The sequence below is a fragment of the Oryx dammah genome, unplaced genomic scaffold, assembly GCF_014754425.2.
Source record: "Oryx dammah isolate SB20612 unplaced genomic scaffold, SCBI_Odam_1.1 HiC_scaffold_12, whole genome shotgun sequence".
NCBI classification, from domain to species: Eukaryota; Metazoa; Chordata; class Mammalia; order Artiodactyla; family Bovidae; genus Oryx; species Oryx dammah.
The window spans coordinates 62,784,186-62,802,828 of record NW_024070196.1 but is presented as its reverse complement, the minus strand read 5'-3'; the positions used below and the strand labels follow the sequence as shown (position 1 = coordinate 62,802,828).

At 49.2% G+C, this 18,643-nt stretch overlaps 1 protein-coding gene across 1 annotated transcript in view; it reads left to right on the top strand.

Moving 5' to 3' along the window:
• Positions 1-18,643, top strand: part of FAM222A (family with sequence similarity 222 member A) — a 59,542-nt gene that overhangs the window by 25,937 nt on the left and 14,962 nt on the right. The window contains exon 2 of the mRNA XM_040250915.1: positions 4,690-4,817. Within this exon, the coding sequence (XP_040106849.1) occupies positions 4,736-4,817 (82 nt within the window). The 5' untranslated portion in view covers positions 4,690-4,735. The remainder of the gene's footprint in view (positions 1-4,689; positions 4,818-18,643) is intronic.

The following is an 18,643-nucleotide window of genomic DNA, read 5'->3' as shown; positions in this document are numbered from 1 at the left end:
GGCTGGAGGCCCGAGGGGGCAGGCCCTGGCTGGGGTTGACGCCTTCAGGCTCTGCCACCTGAAAGCTGTGTGACCTTGGGCAGATGACATCCCCTCTCTGTGACCAGTTCCTCATCTGTGAAAGGGGCCTAGAGATAGAAGCCACCGGGGAGGCTGCTCGGAGGAGGACGCGGTGAGGTGTAACAGACTGGATGCCTGTGGGGCGTGGCCCAGAGGGAGCTTTCCGCAGATGCACGCTGTTATTAGCACCAGCTTGTGTGTTGTCAGTTTCAAGCTCCCTGTTCCCACTGGCAGTGTGGGGAGGGGTGGCTCCCCAACACCTCCTGCAGCCAGACGGGCTGGAAGGGATGACAAAAGGTGGGCAGGGCCAAAGGCCCCAGTTCCCTGTTCTTTTAATAAATATAAAGGCAGCCTGTAGACATCTGTCTGCTGTGCATTGTTCTGCCAAGGCGAGCTGCAGACTCAATTCCTCCTCGGACTCGGGAAGTTCCTTCCTTTCTTTCCCCTCCCCTGTCACATTTCCTTTATCTAAATCCTCAGCTATGAAAGGGCATATCGACAGCTGGGGGCATTATCTGGTGGAGGGGACCTTTTTCTAGGGGTGCCTCCAAGATAAGGCGTCTTATCAGCCCCCGAGTCAGGGACAGTAGCCAAATCAGTCTAATCATTGAGGCTTGCGACGTTTCCCCCTCTCCCCCCGCCGTCCCGACTTTTATATTATTAAAGTCACAGAAGACCTTGGGCTTCTAAGCAGCCCGATTTGCAGATAGTGTTTCAAAATGAGCAGCTCTCCCAAGATGGTCCCTGGCTAAGGGAGTAGTCGTGAGTCAGGGTGGGGGCTCTGGGCAGCTGGCTTTCCTGTAGACGGGGGTGATGTGAAGCAGAGAGCGGGTGGGGGAGGTCACGGAAAGATCATGACTGTCTTAAGCACCTGCTCCAGTCCTGTCTCTGGTTTGCTGTGTGACCTTTTGCAGGACACTTGGCTTCTCTGGCCGCCCCCCCCCACTTCATCTGACAGTAACTAAATTCATGGATTTGGCCAGTCATTCAACACCTGTTTATTAAGCGATTGCTCTCTGCCAGGCATTGGGAAGAAAGAGACAAATAAGACATGGTCCTTGCCTCTGAGAAACTCAACAGTCCAGTGGAGAGAGACAGACACGAAAATCGGCAATTACAACTCTGTGTGATTAGGGTCATGAGCGGGGTCCCCAGAGGAGGGGAGCCTGCGTCTGAGTTACAGAGGATCAGGTGGCAGTCCTGTAAGTGGACAGACCAGTGCTGGCAAAGGTTTGGGGGCTAGTGGGCTGCAGGGGGCAAGGAGAGATGGCGGAGGGTGGTGGGGCCGGTCATAGTGGCCTTGAGGGCCAGGTAAAGAGGGTTCGGCTCTCTTCTGGCACCAGAGAGAAGCTTTAGGGCCAGTAAGAGGTTGTCTTGTTTGCAGATAATATGTGTGCATGCGCTCAGTCGCTTCAGTCACGTGCGATTCTTTGTGACCCCATGGACCATAGCCCGCCAGGCTCCTCTGTGCATGGGATTCTCCAGGCAAGAATACTGGAGTGGGTTGCCGTTTCCTTCTCCAGGGGATCTTCCTGGCCCAGAGATCGAACCTGCGTCTCCTATGTCTCCTTCATTGGCAGGCCGGTTCTTTACCACTGAGCCACCTGGGAAGCAGTAGATAATGTGGGTGATACCAGACTGTCCTCTGCCTTCCCTCACCGGACTTCGCCCCCCACCTGCCCCGACATCAGGGCACAGGGTTCCTGGGAGAAGGGGCAGGAGGTTGGGGTACTGGGGGCCCAGGAAGAAATCCCTCTTCTCTACGTGCAGCTGGCTGCTCAGACGGCTGGTCCTCCACGGGCACGGGACAGACTTAGCCAGGCGGCTGCACCAGGAAAGCCAAGCTGAGGCCTTCCCGGGGGCTCCATCTCCCCTGGGGAATCCTCTGTGGCCCCTGAGCTTGGCCTCGTGGTCTCTCTCAGCCCCCAGAACTGCCTGGGTGTCCACATCTGAGCATGCTGAAACCAGAGCCCCATGGGGAGGGCATTTGCTGGGGTCTGGCATTAACTGCTCAGTCGTGTCCGATCTTTGTGACCCCATGAACTGTATGTATCCCACCAGGCTTCTTTGACCACGGGATTCTCCAGGTGAGAATCCTGGAGTAGGTAGCCGTTCCCTTCTCCAGAGGATCTTCCTGACCCAGGGATCAAACCTGGGTCTCCCACATTGTAGGCAGGTTCTTGACTGTCTGTGCGACCAGGGGAGCCTGAGAGAGGCTGGGGAGGCCCCAGAATAGGCGGCCTACCCCTCACCCAATAAGCACTGCAGCCCCCCGGCTTGCCCTTTTCCACTGAAAAGCAGGCTACGGTGCTTGACCTAGGAAGGCGGGGCGCTGGAGAGGGGCTGGGCTTCTGGGCGCCTGGCGATTGGCAAGAGGTGGGGAGGACCGCCCAAGGTGGGGCTGGGCTGGGCCAGGACCCTGGAGAAGAATGACCTGGGAGGGATCACGGAGGTGCTTTTACAAGGCCAGCGAGGGGCAGGGACTCCCCGGGGGTCCCAGGTTTCCTCTGGGTGTTGGCCTCTCTCCTTCGCGGTCCCGCGCCGCGCCAGCCTGCGGGCAGCCGTGCAGACCAGTGCAGGGGGCCAGGCTCACCCACTTGGCTGCTGAGGGCCCCGGGGAGGGCACTGTCTCCCTCTGGGTTTCGTCTTTGAACAGAGAGGGCTTGCTGGGACCCTGAGGCTGGCCGGCCTCTCCCCTCTGTCCCCCTAAGTCTCTGTCAGAGCAGCGAGAGGTGGCTGGTGCTCTGGACTAGAGCGGGGACCTGAGGCCGGGCTGCCAGGGTGCCCCCAGGCCTCTCACCTTCCAGGCAGGCTCACGATGGTGTGTGTGTTTCCGTGGACGGCCCGCGTGTGCTGAGAGGTGCCGGAGGCGCGTGTCACTTGGGGTGGGCGAGGGTGCGTCGGGGTGTGCCCACCTGCAGGAAAATGGATGTGGCGCGTGCCTCCGGGTGTGTGCGGACGCCCAGCATGGTGGGTGGCGTGTCCGAGGGGGCCTGGCTGCCCCCAGGAGTGTGGTGTGTCCCCAGGGGCCCCCGGCGCGGCCCGCTGCCGGCCTGCTCACGTCCCGGGTCCCCGGGGAGCGGTGCCTCCTTCCGCAGTCGAGGGCTTTCCCCCCCTGCAGTGAGCCCCACTTCGTTCCCTTCTCCAACTGTGTGCTTTCTGCTGATTGTAATGGCATATTGTAAAATTACCAGAAATCAAAGCCAGGAAGCGGACACTGAAGCTTTTATCGCGACGCTGTGTTAAGGCTGGCGATTGGGGAGCTGGGGAGGGGAGGCATTAGACCCACCGACCCTCCCCCATCCCACCCCCCATCTCTCTCTCCCTCTTTTTTTTTTCTGAGACAGTAATAGGAGAAAATTGGTTTTGAAACTGAATAAAAGTCCCTTTCAGAGTAAATCATTTCTTTCAGGGTACCTTTGCTGAAAGTAAAATAGAGCATAATGAAAGGTGGGGACGTGATTGTCTTTCATTTACCGAGAGTCCAGGACAGACAGGGGGCTGCAACCGTCTCGGGGAAATACAAGATTGGAATAATTGCTTGGTAACAAGGAGCTTGTTGTGAAATTAGTATCTTAAGAAAGTAGTGAAAAAAGGCTTTTCCTCATGAATACTTCATTATTAGAAGAAAGCGGCAGAATTTAGGGCTCCAGACACCTGTTTAGTATTAAATAACTTCCCTTTCTTCCCCTTCAACACACCCTCCCCTCCGCGTTCTTCTTTTTTAAAACCAGCCGCCCCCGCTTGGCAGCTTGGGCCTTGGTGGTGGGGGTGGGGATGGGGCACCCAGGCTGGGTGGCCCTCAGCAGTGTCCAGGGTTGAGCCCACACCTGGGCCCACCTTTCCCTGGCAGGAAACATCCCGCCCTCTCCCCATCCATCCAGGGCAGGCTCTGCCCATGTCATCTTGCCCCTCAGAGGCTCCGGGTTCTTGGGGAAAGTGAGGTTTTGTGTAGCTAAAAATGCTCACTTCTGTGTGAATCTGGGTGAGTGAGCCCATGTGGACCTGTCTGGAGCCACATCTGAGCCGCCCTGGGTGGGCCTTGCTCTGTTTCAGCTCGGGGACTTGGTCAGGGGGCCTGGTAGCCTTTCAGGCCTGGTCTCAGGGTTCAGTCTGAGACCAAGGTCAGGCTTAGCACAGGTCACCCCCGGTTCTCGCAGGGACCCCACCCTGGACATCTCACCCTTCCAAGGGTACTGTGAGAAGTCTCCAGACTGGGGTGGCTGGGGGGAGACCAACACTTCAATGAGTGGGAACCCCGTGTGTCATGGGCAGTTCCCAGACACCCCTCCCCTCTGTGTAGCTTCCCAAGATGACCCTACAGATGGGGGTTCTGTGCCCTTGATGAGCTCAAGGCTGAAGGTGGGGAGGGGGAGGAGGAAGGAGGGGGGTTGGTACAGATTTGCTGGCAGGTGGCTATGAGAGAATGGAGCCCACTGCCACCCGAAGGAACGTGGAGGGGAACTGCTGAGAGAGCATGGAGTGGGCGAGGGTCAGAGCACGCCTGGGGGCGTCTGGAAAGCCCCTCGGAGCAGGGGTGACCCACACACCAAGTCGGGCCGGGCGGGGAGCTGGGAAGCAGGCCTGGAGCGGCCCGTGTGACCAGCACCTCCTCTCCCCTCCTCACAGGGACCCCACCGCAGAGCGCGCCCCGCTGCGGGCCCCCAGCTCAGCCATGCTGGCCTGTCTGCAGAGGACCCAGAACGCCCCCGGCCAACACCTGGCCTGCCCGACCAAGAGCCTGGAGCTGCGCAAGTGTGAGTGACGCGCCCTCCCCGCAGCCCCGGCCCCCAGCCCTTCCTCTGCCCCTCCAGGCCCCCGGGGCTGGTGTCCTCCGGGCCGCACCGAGCTCGCCCCACCTCGGGCCGTGGCAGGGCAGCTCTCAGGCGGGGAAAGCCGTCCCCATTCCAGCGTGTCCCCCGCTGCCAGCCTGCTCTGGACGCTCTGCGCCCTCCCAGGCCTTTGGGAGGGTGGGGTCCCCTCCCTGACAGTGGCACCCACTCCCTTTGCCTGGCTGACACCCACTGGGCGCAACCTTCCTCCCCAGCAGCCTCCTCTGGCCGCTTCCCAGCACTGGGACCCCAACCCCAGCACTTCCTCCATGGCCCGCCACATGCCATATCTGTCTGTGTCAGCAGAGAGTGGCGTCACGGGAAAGCAAACACGCTTAACCCTGGAACAATGCAGGTTTGAACCGTGTGGGTCCACTTATACACGGGTAGTTTTCAGTAGCGAACACTACGGTATCCCAGGGTCCGCGGTTGGTGGAGGCACCGAGGATGCGGAGGGCCAACTGTAAATTACGCTCAAGTTAACCCCCATCTCGTTCAAAAGTCAACTGCCGTCCCGAATGGGATCCCAGCTTGGGGCTTGAATTGCCGTGTGGTCTTGGGCATGTCCTTTCCCCTCTCTGGACCCTGGTTTTTTTAATGGGTCAAGTTAGGGAGCAGACTTGGTAACTTCCAAGGGTCTGTCCTCCTTTACCATCCAGGAGAAGGGTCCCAAGCCCTCTGATCTCTTATTCTTAACCACCATAGATTTGTTGTTGTTTTTGTTATTTTTTAAGTATTTAGAAACATTTTAAAAAGTAGGGAGATATGCATAAAAATCTGGATCTAGTGTGTCTTGAATCAGAGAATCTGGTAACATAAGCCTGTGTTCCTCCTATACTGTAGCTATTGGTTAGAACAGAGCCTGCATCTTTAAAGGGATATTCCTCTCCAGTTCACCACAGTCCCCAGTCCCCACCCTTCCCTATTGCCTTCTGTTCTATATAGCACAGGATCAGTTACCATTTATCACTGTGTTTATATTGTTGCTTTATTCTTTTTTAGATATGTATTTATCTTTAGACAGGGGCTTCCCTGGTGGCTCAGAGGTAAAGAATCCACCTGCCAATGCAGGAGACATGGGTTCGCTTCTGGGTCTGGGAATATCCTTCTGGAGAAGGAAACGACAATCCAGTCCAGTATTCCTGCCTGGAGAATCCCATAGACAGAGAAGCTTGGGGGGCTCCAGTCCATAGGGTCTCAAAGAGAGCTGCTGAACAACAACAATCTTTAGACATGGTAATATACTCATGTAGTCCAGTATTCCAAAGGAATAAAGGGGTAGAGAGACAAAGCCTTCCTCTCCACTCCTGTCTGTTCCCCCAGATGTGTTACGCACATGCCAGCAAATACGTGTCTACACGTGTTGTGTCCACTGTCCGACGCCTCACTTTTTTAACTTAGCAACACGTCCTGCATGTCAGCATCCGAAGAGCTTCCTCATTCTTTGCACATAGTTTCTCATAGCGCGGATGAGTCATCGTTTACTTGGCCAGTCCCCTAAGGAGAATCATGCCCCAGCAGCGCAGCAACAGACTTTGTCCCTGGGTATGTGCCACAAAGATGTGAATAAAACCACACCGTAAATTTCTACAACAGGAAACGGGGTCAGAGGTATGTGCATTTGTAACTTTGCTGGATGTGGTTTATCTGTTCATCCTCGTGATTTGTTTTTTCCCCACTGGGTTTTGTCCTTATTGATTTATAGGAGCTCTTTGTATATGATGGAATTAGACTTCTGTCTCTTCTATGAACTGCAGATATTTCCCCCAGATTGTCGTCTGTCTTCGATTCTGTCATGGAGGACTTTTTTTTTTTTTTTTTGGTGAAGTGAAATTTGTCAGTATTTCCCTTTATGGACTTTGGATTTTGTGTCATGCTTAATGTCCTTTCTCATGCTGAGGCTGTTTAAAGAAAATGAGAGGGAGCTTCCCCAGGGTTTCTTCTAGTTCTTCTCTAGTTTAATTTTTAAGATATATAATCTCTGATACTATTGGTAATTTATCTGGTGCAAAGTTGGGGTATGGATACAAGTATATTCAAATATCAGTGTAATGCTGGTTTAATTATTGTAGCAGTATAATACATCTTAAAAGTTGTAATGGCTTTGTTGAGATATTATTCACGTGCCATACAATCCACCCATCTGAGTGTGCCATTCAGTGGCTTAGTATACTTAGAATTTTGCATCCATCACCCCAGTCCATTTTAGAGCATTCCTATCAGCTCAGAAGCAATTCCTTTACCCACTCCTTCATCTTCCGTTCTCTACAGATTCCTCTCTCTTGGCCTTTACTGGGAAGGGACTCATACAGTATGCGGCCCCTTGTGACCGGCTTCTTGCCCTCTGCACAGCGTTTTCAGGGTTCATCCACGTCACAGCATGTGTATAACACATTTTAATATTTGGTGGTGCTTCTGCTTGTTATTCATCATTCTCTTATGCAAAAATTCCTTGATTCTATTAGTTTTCTGTCTGGACCACAGAATCAGCTTATCTAGGTAAGAACAAAATCCTGTTTGGGTTTTCACTGTGATTGCATGCAATTTATAAATTAATTTAGGAAGAAATGACATTTTTATGATGTCTTTCCCTCCAATAACATGATCTGTACCTCTCTGTTCAGACTTTCTTCTGTGTCCCTCAGGAACGTGTTAGTACTTTCTTCATTTAGACCTTTGCATGTTTTTAAGGTTTCCTGCCTCTGGAACATTAACCTTTCTTGGCTAATCTTTTCTTCCATAAGTGTTTAAATAAAGGCTATTAACTCCTGCCGCCTTACTGAATTTTGTTGCTTATAAAGCTTTTTCAATTTAGTCTCTTAAGTTTTCCAGTTATACTATCAAATCATTCATAAGCAATAATTTGACCTCCTACTTTGCAAGTTTTATACCTTGATTTCTTTGTCTTATTAATGTTGCCTACTATCCCTGGAACAATAAAAAATAATAGTGATGACAATAGACATTCTCACTTTGTCTCTAACAGACGCTTGTAGGATTTCCTCATAACACAAAATACTGGTTTAGGGGCAGATACTTTATCAGGTTAAAAATAAGTGTCTACCTATTCCTGTTGTATTAAGAATTTTAAAAATCAAGAATGGAATTTCAACTTCTCAGTGTCTGTGAAACTGATCAGATGTTTTCCCGCCCTTGTTCTCTTAATATGAATAATAATACAGATTTCTTAATAATGAACCAACCTTGCCTTCCTGGTTGGTTCCCACTTGGTCATGAGAAATATTTCTTTGTAACATTCCATGGGGTTGGGCTTTCTATTTAATAGCTGTACTTCAATTTCATCAGTGACATTAGTCTTTAGTTTTCTTTTTTGGGAACAATTTTTGTTGGGTTTTACCGTCACTGTTACACTTGCTTCACAAAGACAGTGGAGGCTTTTCTCCTTCCTCTGCTTTATAACATCATAAGTAGAAATGGATTATCTGTTCTTTAGAGATTGGTTGATCCTCCATGAAGCAGTCTAGGCCAGTGCATTTATTTGGTGGTGGGGGGAGGGGTGGTCGGTGGAGGTCTGGGTAGCAGTGAGATGTTCACCATTTCTTCCGTAATGATTGATTTAAATGTTCTTGAGTGAATTTGGTAAATTATGTTTCTCTAGAAAAGTACCCATTTTATCCAGGTTTTAAAATTTATTTGCCTGAGGCTTCAGAAAATGAATTATTTTAAATGATTATGTTACCCTTGTTTCTGATACTATTTTGTGCTCCCCCTTTTTGATTAGGTTAGCTAACGAGGTTATCTACCCCCCTCCTTTCCAAAATGAAACATCTTTAGGATCCATTTATTAGTAATTACCCTTTTCTGGTTTCTAATTCATTAATTTATGCATTTGTCTTTATTAAAATGCTATTGATTTGCTTTTTTAAAAAATTTTGAGAGGCTTAGATCTTTATACTGCTAAACAAGAAAAAAAGGAAAATTAAGGCTATGAATGCTCTGAGCACTGCTTTAGATGTATCCTATAGATTCTAACATGTATTTTTATCAGTACTTTCTAAATACACTGTGGGCTTCCCAGATGGCCCTCATGCATAAAGAATTCACCTGCCAGTGCAGGAGACAGAGTAGACTCGGGTTTGATCCCTGGGTTGGGAAGATCCCTGGAGGAGGGAATGGCTACCCACTCCAGTATTCTTGCTTGGATAATCTCATGGACAGAGGAGCCTGGCGGGCTACAGTCCGTGGGGCCACCGAATTTTGGCTTTGATTTCTTATTTGGCTTCAAGCTCATCTGAGTTCCATCTGTGAGCCCAGGTAGTAGGTGCTTTTATGTTTTGTTATTTCTAGTTCTATTGCATTATAATCAGATAATACTAAGATTTCTACTTTTTTGGATTTCAGTGAAGTTTTCTTTGCCATATGATCTCTGGGTTTTTTGAGAGTTTTATGAATTTTTATGGGAATTTGAAAAGATGTGGCTTTTTTTCAGGGCTCAGAGTTTAGTATTTACCAATTATATCTACCCCATTAATTCACTTCACTTCAGTCACTCAGTTGTGTCCGACTCTTTGCGACCCCATGGACTGCAGCATGCCAGGCTTCCCTGTCCATCACCAACTCCCAGAGCCTGCTCAAACTTGAGTTGGTGATGCCATCCAACCATCTCATCCTGTGTTGTCCCCTTCTCCCACCTTCAATCTTTCCCAGCATCAGGGTCTTTTCCAATGAGTTGGTTCTTCGCATCAGGTGGCCAAAGTATTAGACTTTCAGCATCCGTTCTTCCAATGACTATTCAGGACTGATTTCCTTTACAATTGACTGGTTTGATCTCCTTGCAGTCAAAGGGACTCTCAAGAGTCTTCTCCAATACCACAGTTCAAAAGCATCAATTCTTCAGCGCTCAGCTTTCTTTATAGTCCAACTCTCACATGTATACATGACTACTGGAAAAACTGTAGCTTTGACTAGAGGGACCTTAATTGGCAAAGTAATATCTCTTTTTAATATATTGTCTAGGTTTGTCATAGCTTCTCTTCCAAGGAGCAAGAGTCTTTTAATTTCATGGCTGCAGTCACCATCTGCAGTGATTTTGGAGCCCAAGAAAAGAAAGTCTATCACTGTTTTCATTGTTTCCCCATCTATTTGCCATGAAGTGATGGGACCGGATGCCATGATCTTCGTTTTCTGAATGTTGAGCTTTAAGCCAACTTTTTCACTCTCCTCTTTCACTTTCATCAAGAGGCTTTTTAGCTCCTCTTCACTTTCTGCCATAAGGGTGGTGTCATCTGCATGTCTGAGGTTATTGATATTTCTCCCGGCAATCTTGATTCCAGCTTGTGCTTCATCCAGCCCGCCATTCCAGATGATATACTGTGCATAGACGTTAAATAAGCAGGGTGACAATATACAGCCTTGACATACTTCTTTCCCGATTTGGAACCAGTCTGTTGTTCCATGTCCGATTCTATTGCTTCTTGACCTGCATACAGATTTCTCAGGAGGCAGATGAGGTGGCCTGGTAGTCCCATCTCTTGAAGAAATTTCCACAGTTTGTTGTGATCCACACAGAGGCTTTGGCATACTCAATAAAGCAGAAGTAGATGTTTTTCTGGCACTCCCTTGCTTTTTCGATGATCCAGCAGATGTTGGCAATTTGATCTCTGGTTCCTCTGCCTTTTCTAAATCCAGCTTGAATATCTGAAGTTCTCGGTTCACATACTTTTGGAGCCTTCTTGGAGATTTTTGAGCATTACTTTGCTAGCATGTGAGATGAGAACAATTGTGCAGTAGTTTGAACATTCTTTGGCATTGCCTTTCCTTGGGATTGGAATGAAAACTGACCTTTTCCAGTTCTCTGGCCACTGCTGAGTTTTCCAAATTTGCTGGCATATTTAGTGTAGCACTTTCACAGCATCATCTTTTAGGACTGGAAATAGCTCAGCTGGAATTCCATCACCTCCACTAGCTTTGTTTGTAGAGAGTCTTCCTAAGGCGCACTTGACTTTGCATTCCACGATGTCTGGCTCTAGGTGAGTGATCACACCTTTGTGGCTATATGGGTCATTGAGATCTTTTATGTAGAGTTCTTCTGTGTATTCTTGCCACCTCTTGTTAGTATCTTCTGCTCCTGTTAGGTCCATACCATTTCTGTCCTTTATCGAGCCCATCTTTGCATGAAATGTTCCCTCGGTATCTCTGATTTTCTTGAAGAGATCTCTAGTCTTTCCCATTCTATTGATTTCCTCTATTTCTTTGCACTGATTGCTGAGGAAGGCTTTCTTATCTCTCCTTGCTATTCTTTGGAACTCTGCATTCAAATGGGTATATCTTTCCTCTTCTCCTTTGCCTTTTGCTTCTCTTCTTTTCTCAGCTATTTGTAAGGCCTCCTCAGACAGCCCTTTTGCCTTTTTTGCATTTCTTTTTCTTGGGGATGGCCCCGTTAATTAGGTCTTGTGTACTGTACTTGCCTGTCATGATAGAGAAATGGATTAGATGCCTACTGCTAATGTGTGCCAGTGTACCTCTTGTAGCTCCTAAAGCTTTGGCCTTATAAATGGTGATGCAATGCTATTTAGTGCACAGATATTAGTACCTTAAATCTTCATAGTGAATTGCATCCTTCTTGGCTGTATTTAATACTTTTTGGCCTGGATTCAATTTTATCTATTAAGTTGGTAACCTCATATTAAGATGCTTTTTTAATTCACAGTTTTTCTTGAAGCCTTTGCCAGTCCTTTTATTTCAACCTTTCTGAATTACTTTGTTTAGCTGTGACTCATATAATATAGAGTTGAATTAAGCTTTGTGATCCAATCTGAATGCCTTTTAAAAAATATTTAATAGGAGAGTTTAGCCCATTTATTGACGCAACAGATGTCTGGTATCAGTTCAGTCATGCTGTGTTTTGTTTTAATTGCTTTGAAAAGTCTTTCCCTGTGTGATCTAAGTTCTCTGTGTACCTACTAATCATAGGAAAGGCTGGTATCCTTTTTCCAGTGGTGCAGTGTTAAACAATTCCCTAATTTTCTATTTCTTTCACACGGCGTCTATTCCATCTACCCTAAAATGAACAAAATGATGAAATTAGTGTATATCCTTCTCCTCTCTATAGCATTTTCTCAGTGTTCACGTCATCCTTTTAAACCTCAATTAACTGACTTCAGCTTTAAATATCTTTTGATCCCAGCTATTAAAAATGAGGACACCTGTGTATTTATTTATACTTCTGATCCCCTCTCTCCCTTCTTATTGATACCATTACCTTCCTCCCAAGGGCTTGTGATGTTAGCGTCTGGTTGCATCACCACAGGCCTTTCCATCGCAGGCTCCTAGGTAACCAGGGGCCGTGCTCGCCAGCAGTTCTATTGCCTTACGTTCCCATCATCTGAAGTTGCCCTCTAGTCCACAGCTTAAGGCCTCCTGTGAACCACACTCCTGGAATCCCCACACGTTCAGCACGGTCTGGAGCTTTCTACTTGAATGAGCAAAGAAATCATTCCTGGGTCCCTCTGTTTCCTTGAGGATTTTTTTGTAGACCTTGTTCTGTTCTTTTCGACTGTTAGGTGTTACCATGGAGAAGCTGAAGCCTGCTCCTCCCTCCTTTAGGTTTCATCTTGATCTTTCTACTTCTTTCATGCCGTGCCTCTCCCAGCCTGTGTCTTGGGTTGACCCTTCAGAGTCTCTCTTCCTGGAGTCTGTGCCCTTCAACAGGCAGCTCCCAGGCGTGTGTTCCTTTCCTGCAGCCTCCTCCTCTTGTGTGTCTTGCCTATGTGCCCTCTTCTAATTAATGCCTTCCGAACCGTCTCCCTTGCCTTTTGCCCACTCTTCATTCTGTTTTCTGTGCCACCTTTCTCCCTTTGCTCATTTCATTTCTCCTTTCGTAAGTTTCTTTTTAGCCTACTCTCTGCATTTTTGCCTTAGAGAAACACTTGCTTACTACATTGTTTGCTTCACAATGAAATTTTGAGCCATAACCTCCCTCTCTTCTGTGGCCACATTTTTTTCTGATGCAAAGTGTTGGTTTTTTTTTTTTTTTTGGTCAACCATTATGGCCTTTTCCTTCCCTTTTCTTATATATTTTGATTAGGTCCTATGCTGGTTCAGTTTTGATTACTTGCCTCTGGAGGGTATTTCCAGGAAGACAAGGTGAGCGGGGGGAGGGTAGGGAGGAACCTAAGATGTTATATCAACATCCTCAGAACTGAAGGTCCTCGGATGGTGTTCTTTCAGAGATAGGGGTTTAGAGAAATATTTGTCTGCCTCATCAAAAGCAGAACAATGACGGATAATCTGGAAGGGCTTTCAGTTTCAAGGAAAAACGTTTTCGTGCACAGCCCCTCTTCCCTCCTTTCCACAGCCTCCAGGGAGAACACATTCTCTCTTATAAAATTAGATACTTCACTGAATAGATTGTCCGTGGCACATAATTCAGAAAGCATAAGAATTTACAGTGAAAAATAACTCCCCTTCCCAGAGGAAACCAGCATTAGCAGTTTCTTAAATACCCTCCTGAAAAATGCAGGCATGTAGGAGGGACAGCAGATACCTTTTATGTCAACATGCACGGCCTGCATGCACGGCCTGATGCTTCTCAGCTCCTTGCTTTTTCTCCTTGCTGATGTAGCTTGGAGATCACTCCCCCCCGATGGGAAGCGTGCGCTCACTGTATTCTGTCACGCAGGTGAACGTAACGCCTTTCCCCGTCTCTCCATGGATGGACACTTAGGCTGCTTCTAGCCTCTTGCTCTTCCACACAGGGCTGCAGTGAGCACCACCTTCGGCCATGTATGTATATCTGGGCAAAAGTAATATTCCAGGACGGGCTTGCTGGCTCAGATGGTCTGTGCATTTTAACCTCTGTCCAGGTGCCAGGGTTTCCTGCTTGCCCTCTGCTGCCAGCAGGCTGGAGGCAAGTGCTGGGCATGGTGACCCACGCTGGTCCTCTGTGCTCTAAGGCCAGAACCAGAGAATGTGGTGGGTGCATGCTCAGTCGCTTCAGTCCTGTCCGATTCTTTGTGACCCTATAGACCATAACCTGCCAGGCTCCTCTGTCCATGGGATTCTCCAGGCAAGAATACTGGAGGGGGCTAAGGGAGCCTGGTGGGCTGCCGTCTGTGGGGTCGCACAGAGTCAGACATGACTGAAGTGACTTAGCAGCAGCAACCGCAACCATGCCCTCCTCCAGGGGATCTTCCCAACCCAGGGATGGAACCCAGGTCTCCAGCATTGCAGGCGGATTCCTTTACCATCTGAGCCACCAGAGAAGCCCAAGAATACTGGAGTGGGTAGCCTATCCCTCCTCCAGGGGATCTTCCCGACCCAGGGATCGAACCCACACCTCTTATATCTCCTGCATTGGCAAGCGGGTTCTTTACCACTAGCGCCACCTGGGAAGCCCCATGAGAATGTGAAGGGGCCATCAAAGATGTCCCACTTACCCTGCCCACTCAGACCCTTTGACATCTTTGCACTTACTGGAAGAGTCGCTGACTCTGCCTGTAATTGAAGAGCACAGGAAAGAGAGCAGCAGGACAGGAGATAAGCAAATTGAATTGGTGCCCTGCTGCCCGGTCAAGGCCTGGACAAGACTCCTGAGCACCCAGGCCTAGGCTGACTGACTTGTCCCCATGGTGCCCCCCTTCCCCCAGGCAGAACCCAGACAGGAAGTGCTGGCCCTGAGCCTCATAGCCAGACCTCGGGCTGTGCTGTTTCTCACTAAGGGACAGAGGTCTTGACTGGGCCACACGCAGAGTGACCCTGGGTGAGCCCGTTGGTCTTGGGGCTGGAATGCTCCCTTCTGTGAAGCGAGGGGCCAGAGCACCTAAGAAGCCATCCCCTGTGACAACGATGATGTCAGAAACCCAGTGGGGAGAAGACGTGGCCAGGTCTGAGCCCCCCTCCCGCTTCTTCCTGGGTGATGGCATCAGAGCAGCCTGTCTGCACAGGGCTGCCCAGAACTGACCTCCACAAGCTCCCCGAACGTGCCAGTGAACCAGGAACGGCTGCAGTTCACCCCCGGGACCTGAGATCCGGCAGGTGGAGGACCAGGGGGCCACAGGCAGCCACGTGTCCAGAAACCCGGGCGGCTGGCTGCTGTAGCCTGATCCAGCTGACCAGACAAAGTGACCTGGAGGAAAGAAAGGGGTGGCGGGGAGGGAAAGTCCATTCCCCTTTCCTACCTCAGTCCTGAGACCCGGGGCTGCTCCCAGCTGGGCAGGGGCCCAAGCAGGACCCACCCACCTGGGGAACCATCCCCCTAATGAATATTTGACTTTCTCCTCACAGTTTTGATAACAGAAACTTTGAGTCATGCTCCTCTGAGAGCATGGGCCAGGCAGAGGGCCCCTGGTGGCAGCACAGGGGCTTGGCTGGTGCAGGGGATAGGGGTGGGGGCCTTCCTCAGGGATCTGTGGTCCAAGGTGGGGAGGTCCACCCCCACCCCCACCGCCCCAGGCAGCTGCCCTGGGAGAGGGCGCTCACTCTGCAGGATCTTGGGGGAGGGGTGTGGCCTTTCCTCTGTAGATGCGGGTATAGTGACCACCCCACCCTTGTCCCCCTGAGCCCCCAGGGCACAGGCTCTGAGACCTGATGGTCTAGGGGTCAAATCCTGGCTGGCCCTGAAGGGGATGTGTGTGTGGTCTTAGGCGAGCGAGTGGCCCTCTCGGGGGCCGCAGTTTCCTCCACTGTGATGTGGGAACGAGAAGAAAAGGCGAGAACCCCCAGAGCCTGGCAGCCGACTCAGACCCTCTACCTGCCCCATCTCCCCCGAGGCTGGGAGCCCTTTCCCTACACCCAGCCCGCAGGGGGACCGCAGGTTCCCCAGCCTGTCTCGTGCGTCTTAAAAGGGAAAGCACCCAAGGGGTGGTGAACCAAGAAGGTCCTGGAGCAGCTCCTCTCCCTGGTGCCCACCCCTCCTCACCCGACTCCCACCCATCACCCCGGACCCCAAAGGCGGGAGCCACCAGCCCCACGAGTATTCCTGCAGGTACAGCTGCTTCCACTGACACTAATAAAATACGGAAGAAACAAAGCGATTTAAAATTCCAATAAAATGAAAACCCACCGCTGGCCACGCAGCAGATTCAATTAGATAGCTGTTGCCAAGTGCAGCCCGGTAGATGGAGGGACAGTCCAGGGCTGCCCCCACCCATAACCAAGCCAGGAGGGGACGGAGGCTCGGAGGTGACAGCTGGGACAGGGCCGTGTGAGGCAGCCCCCTTTTACAACTGAACAAATAAAAATAAGCTCTCAGCAAACTAGGACGACAGGCAACTACTTCTATTACAGAGGTTTCAACTGCAATCCACCACAAACCAACCCAAGGGCTGATAAAGTCAGGAGAACAAAGACCCAAGTCACTGCCTTCCCACACTGTGTGGAGGTGCTGGCCGGCTCAGCAAGACAGAGAAAATAAGTTTTAAGGATTAGAGAATCTGCCTGTGGTATGGGAGACCCAGGTTCAATCGCTAGGTTGGGAAGATCCCCTGGAGAAGGGAATGGCAACCCACTCCAGTATTCTTGCCTGGGAAACCCATGGACAGAGGAGCCTGATGGGCTACAGTCCATGGGATGGCAGAGTTGGACACAACCGAGCAACTAAGGATTAGAAGTTAAACTTCATAGAAGTTCCAAGAGAAGAATTCAGCAAGATTCTCAGAACATCAACATGTAATAAAGAACTTACTGTATAGCACAGGGAACTGTACTCAGCATCTTATAATAGCCCATAATAGAAAAGAACCTAAAAACATATATATATATATATATACATATATATATAATGCACATCCTTGTGTATACTTTTTTTGGCTGCATCACATGGCTTGTGTAATCTTAGTTCCCCAACCAGGGACTGAACCCAGCCTCTGGCAGTGAAAGGAGAGAGTCCTAACCGCTGGACCACCAGGGAAGTCCCTTGCATATGTTTTAAATCATCTCTAGATTACTTATACCTAGTACAATGTAAATACTAGGTTCAGTTGAGTTCCATCACTCAGTCGTGTCTGACTCTGTGACCCCATGGACTGCAGCACGCCAGACCTCCCTGTCTATCACCAACTCCCAGAGTTTACTCAAATTTATGTCCACTGAGTCAATGATGCCATCCAACCATCTCACCCTCTGTCATCCCCTTCTCCTCCTGCCTTCAATCTTTCCCAGCATCAGGGGCTTTTCCAGTGAGCTGGTTCTTCACATCAGGTGGCCAAAATATTGGAGTTTCAGCTTCAGCATCAGTCCTTCCAGTGAACACCCAGGACTGACCTCCTTTAGGATGGACTGGTTGGATCTCCTTGCAGTCCAAGGGACTCTCAAGAGTCTTCTCCAACACCACAGTTCAAAAGCATCAATTCTTCGGTGCTCAGCTTTCTTTATAGTCCAACTCTCACATCCATACGTGACCACTGGAAAAACCATAGCCTTGACTAGACCTTTGTTAGTCTGCCACTGTTTCCACTGTTTCCCCATCTATTTCCCATGAAGTGATGGGACTGGATGCCATGATCTTAGTTTTCTGAATGTTGAGCTTTAAGCCAATTTTTTCACTCTCCTCTTTCACTTTCACCAAGAGGCTCTTTAGTTCTTCTTTGCTTTTTGCCATAAGTGTGGTGTCATCTGCATATCTGAGGTTATTGATATTTCTCCCAGCAATCTTGATTCCAGCTTGTGCTTCATCCAGCCCAGTGTTTCTCATGATGTACTCTGTTAAATAAGCAGGGTGACAATATACAGCCTTGAGGTACTCCTTTTCCTATATAGGACCAGTCTGTTCCATGTCCAGTTCTAACTATTGCTTCCTGACCTGCATACAGATTTCTCAAGAGGCAGGCCAGGTGGTCTGGCATTCCCATCTCTTTCAGAGTTTTCCACAGTTTATTGTGATCCACACAGTCAAAGGCTTGGATGTAGTCAATAAAGCAGAAGTAGATGTTTTTCTGGAACTCTCTTGCTTTTTCAGTGATCCAGGGGATGTTGGCAATTTGATCTCTGGTTCCCCTGCCTTTTCTAAAACCAGCTTGAACATCTGGAAGTTCACAGTTCACGTACTGTTGAAACCTGGCTTGGAGAATTTTGAGCATTACTTTGCTAGCGTGTGAGATGAGTGCAATTGTACAGTAGTTTGAACATTCTTTCCGAATGGAATGAAAACTGACCTTTCCCAGTCCTCTGGCCACTGCTGAGTTTTCCAAATTTGCTGGCATGTTGAGTGCAGCACTTTCACAGCATCATCTTTCAGGATTTGAAATAGCTCTAATGGAATTCCGTCACCTCCACTAGCTTTGTTCATAGTGATGCTTCCTAAGGCCCACTTGACCTCACATTCCAAGATGTCTGGCTCTAGGTGAGTGAGCACACCATCGTGATTGTCTGGGTCATGATCTTTTTTGTACAGTTCTTCTGTGTATTCTTGCCATCTCTTCTTAATATCTTCTGCTTCTGTTAGGTCCATACCATTTCTGTCCTTTATTGAGCCCATCTTTGCATGAAATGTTCCCTTGGTATCTCTAATTTTCTTGAAGAGATCTCTAGTTCTTCCCATCCTATTGTTTTCCTCTATTTCTTTGCATTGATCGCTGAAGAAGGCTTTCTTATCTCCCCTTGCTATTCTTTGGAACTTCTCCTTTGCTTTTTGCTTCTCTTCTTTTCACAGCTATTTGTAAGGCCTCCTCAGACAGCCATTTTGCTTTTTTGCATTTCTGTTTCTTGGGGATGGTCTTGATCCCTGTCTCCTGTACAATGTCACGAACCTCATTCCATAGTTCATCAGGCACTCTATCTATCAGATCTAGGCC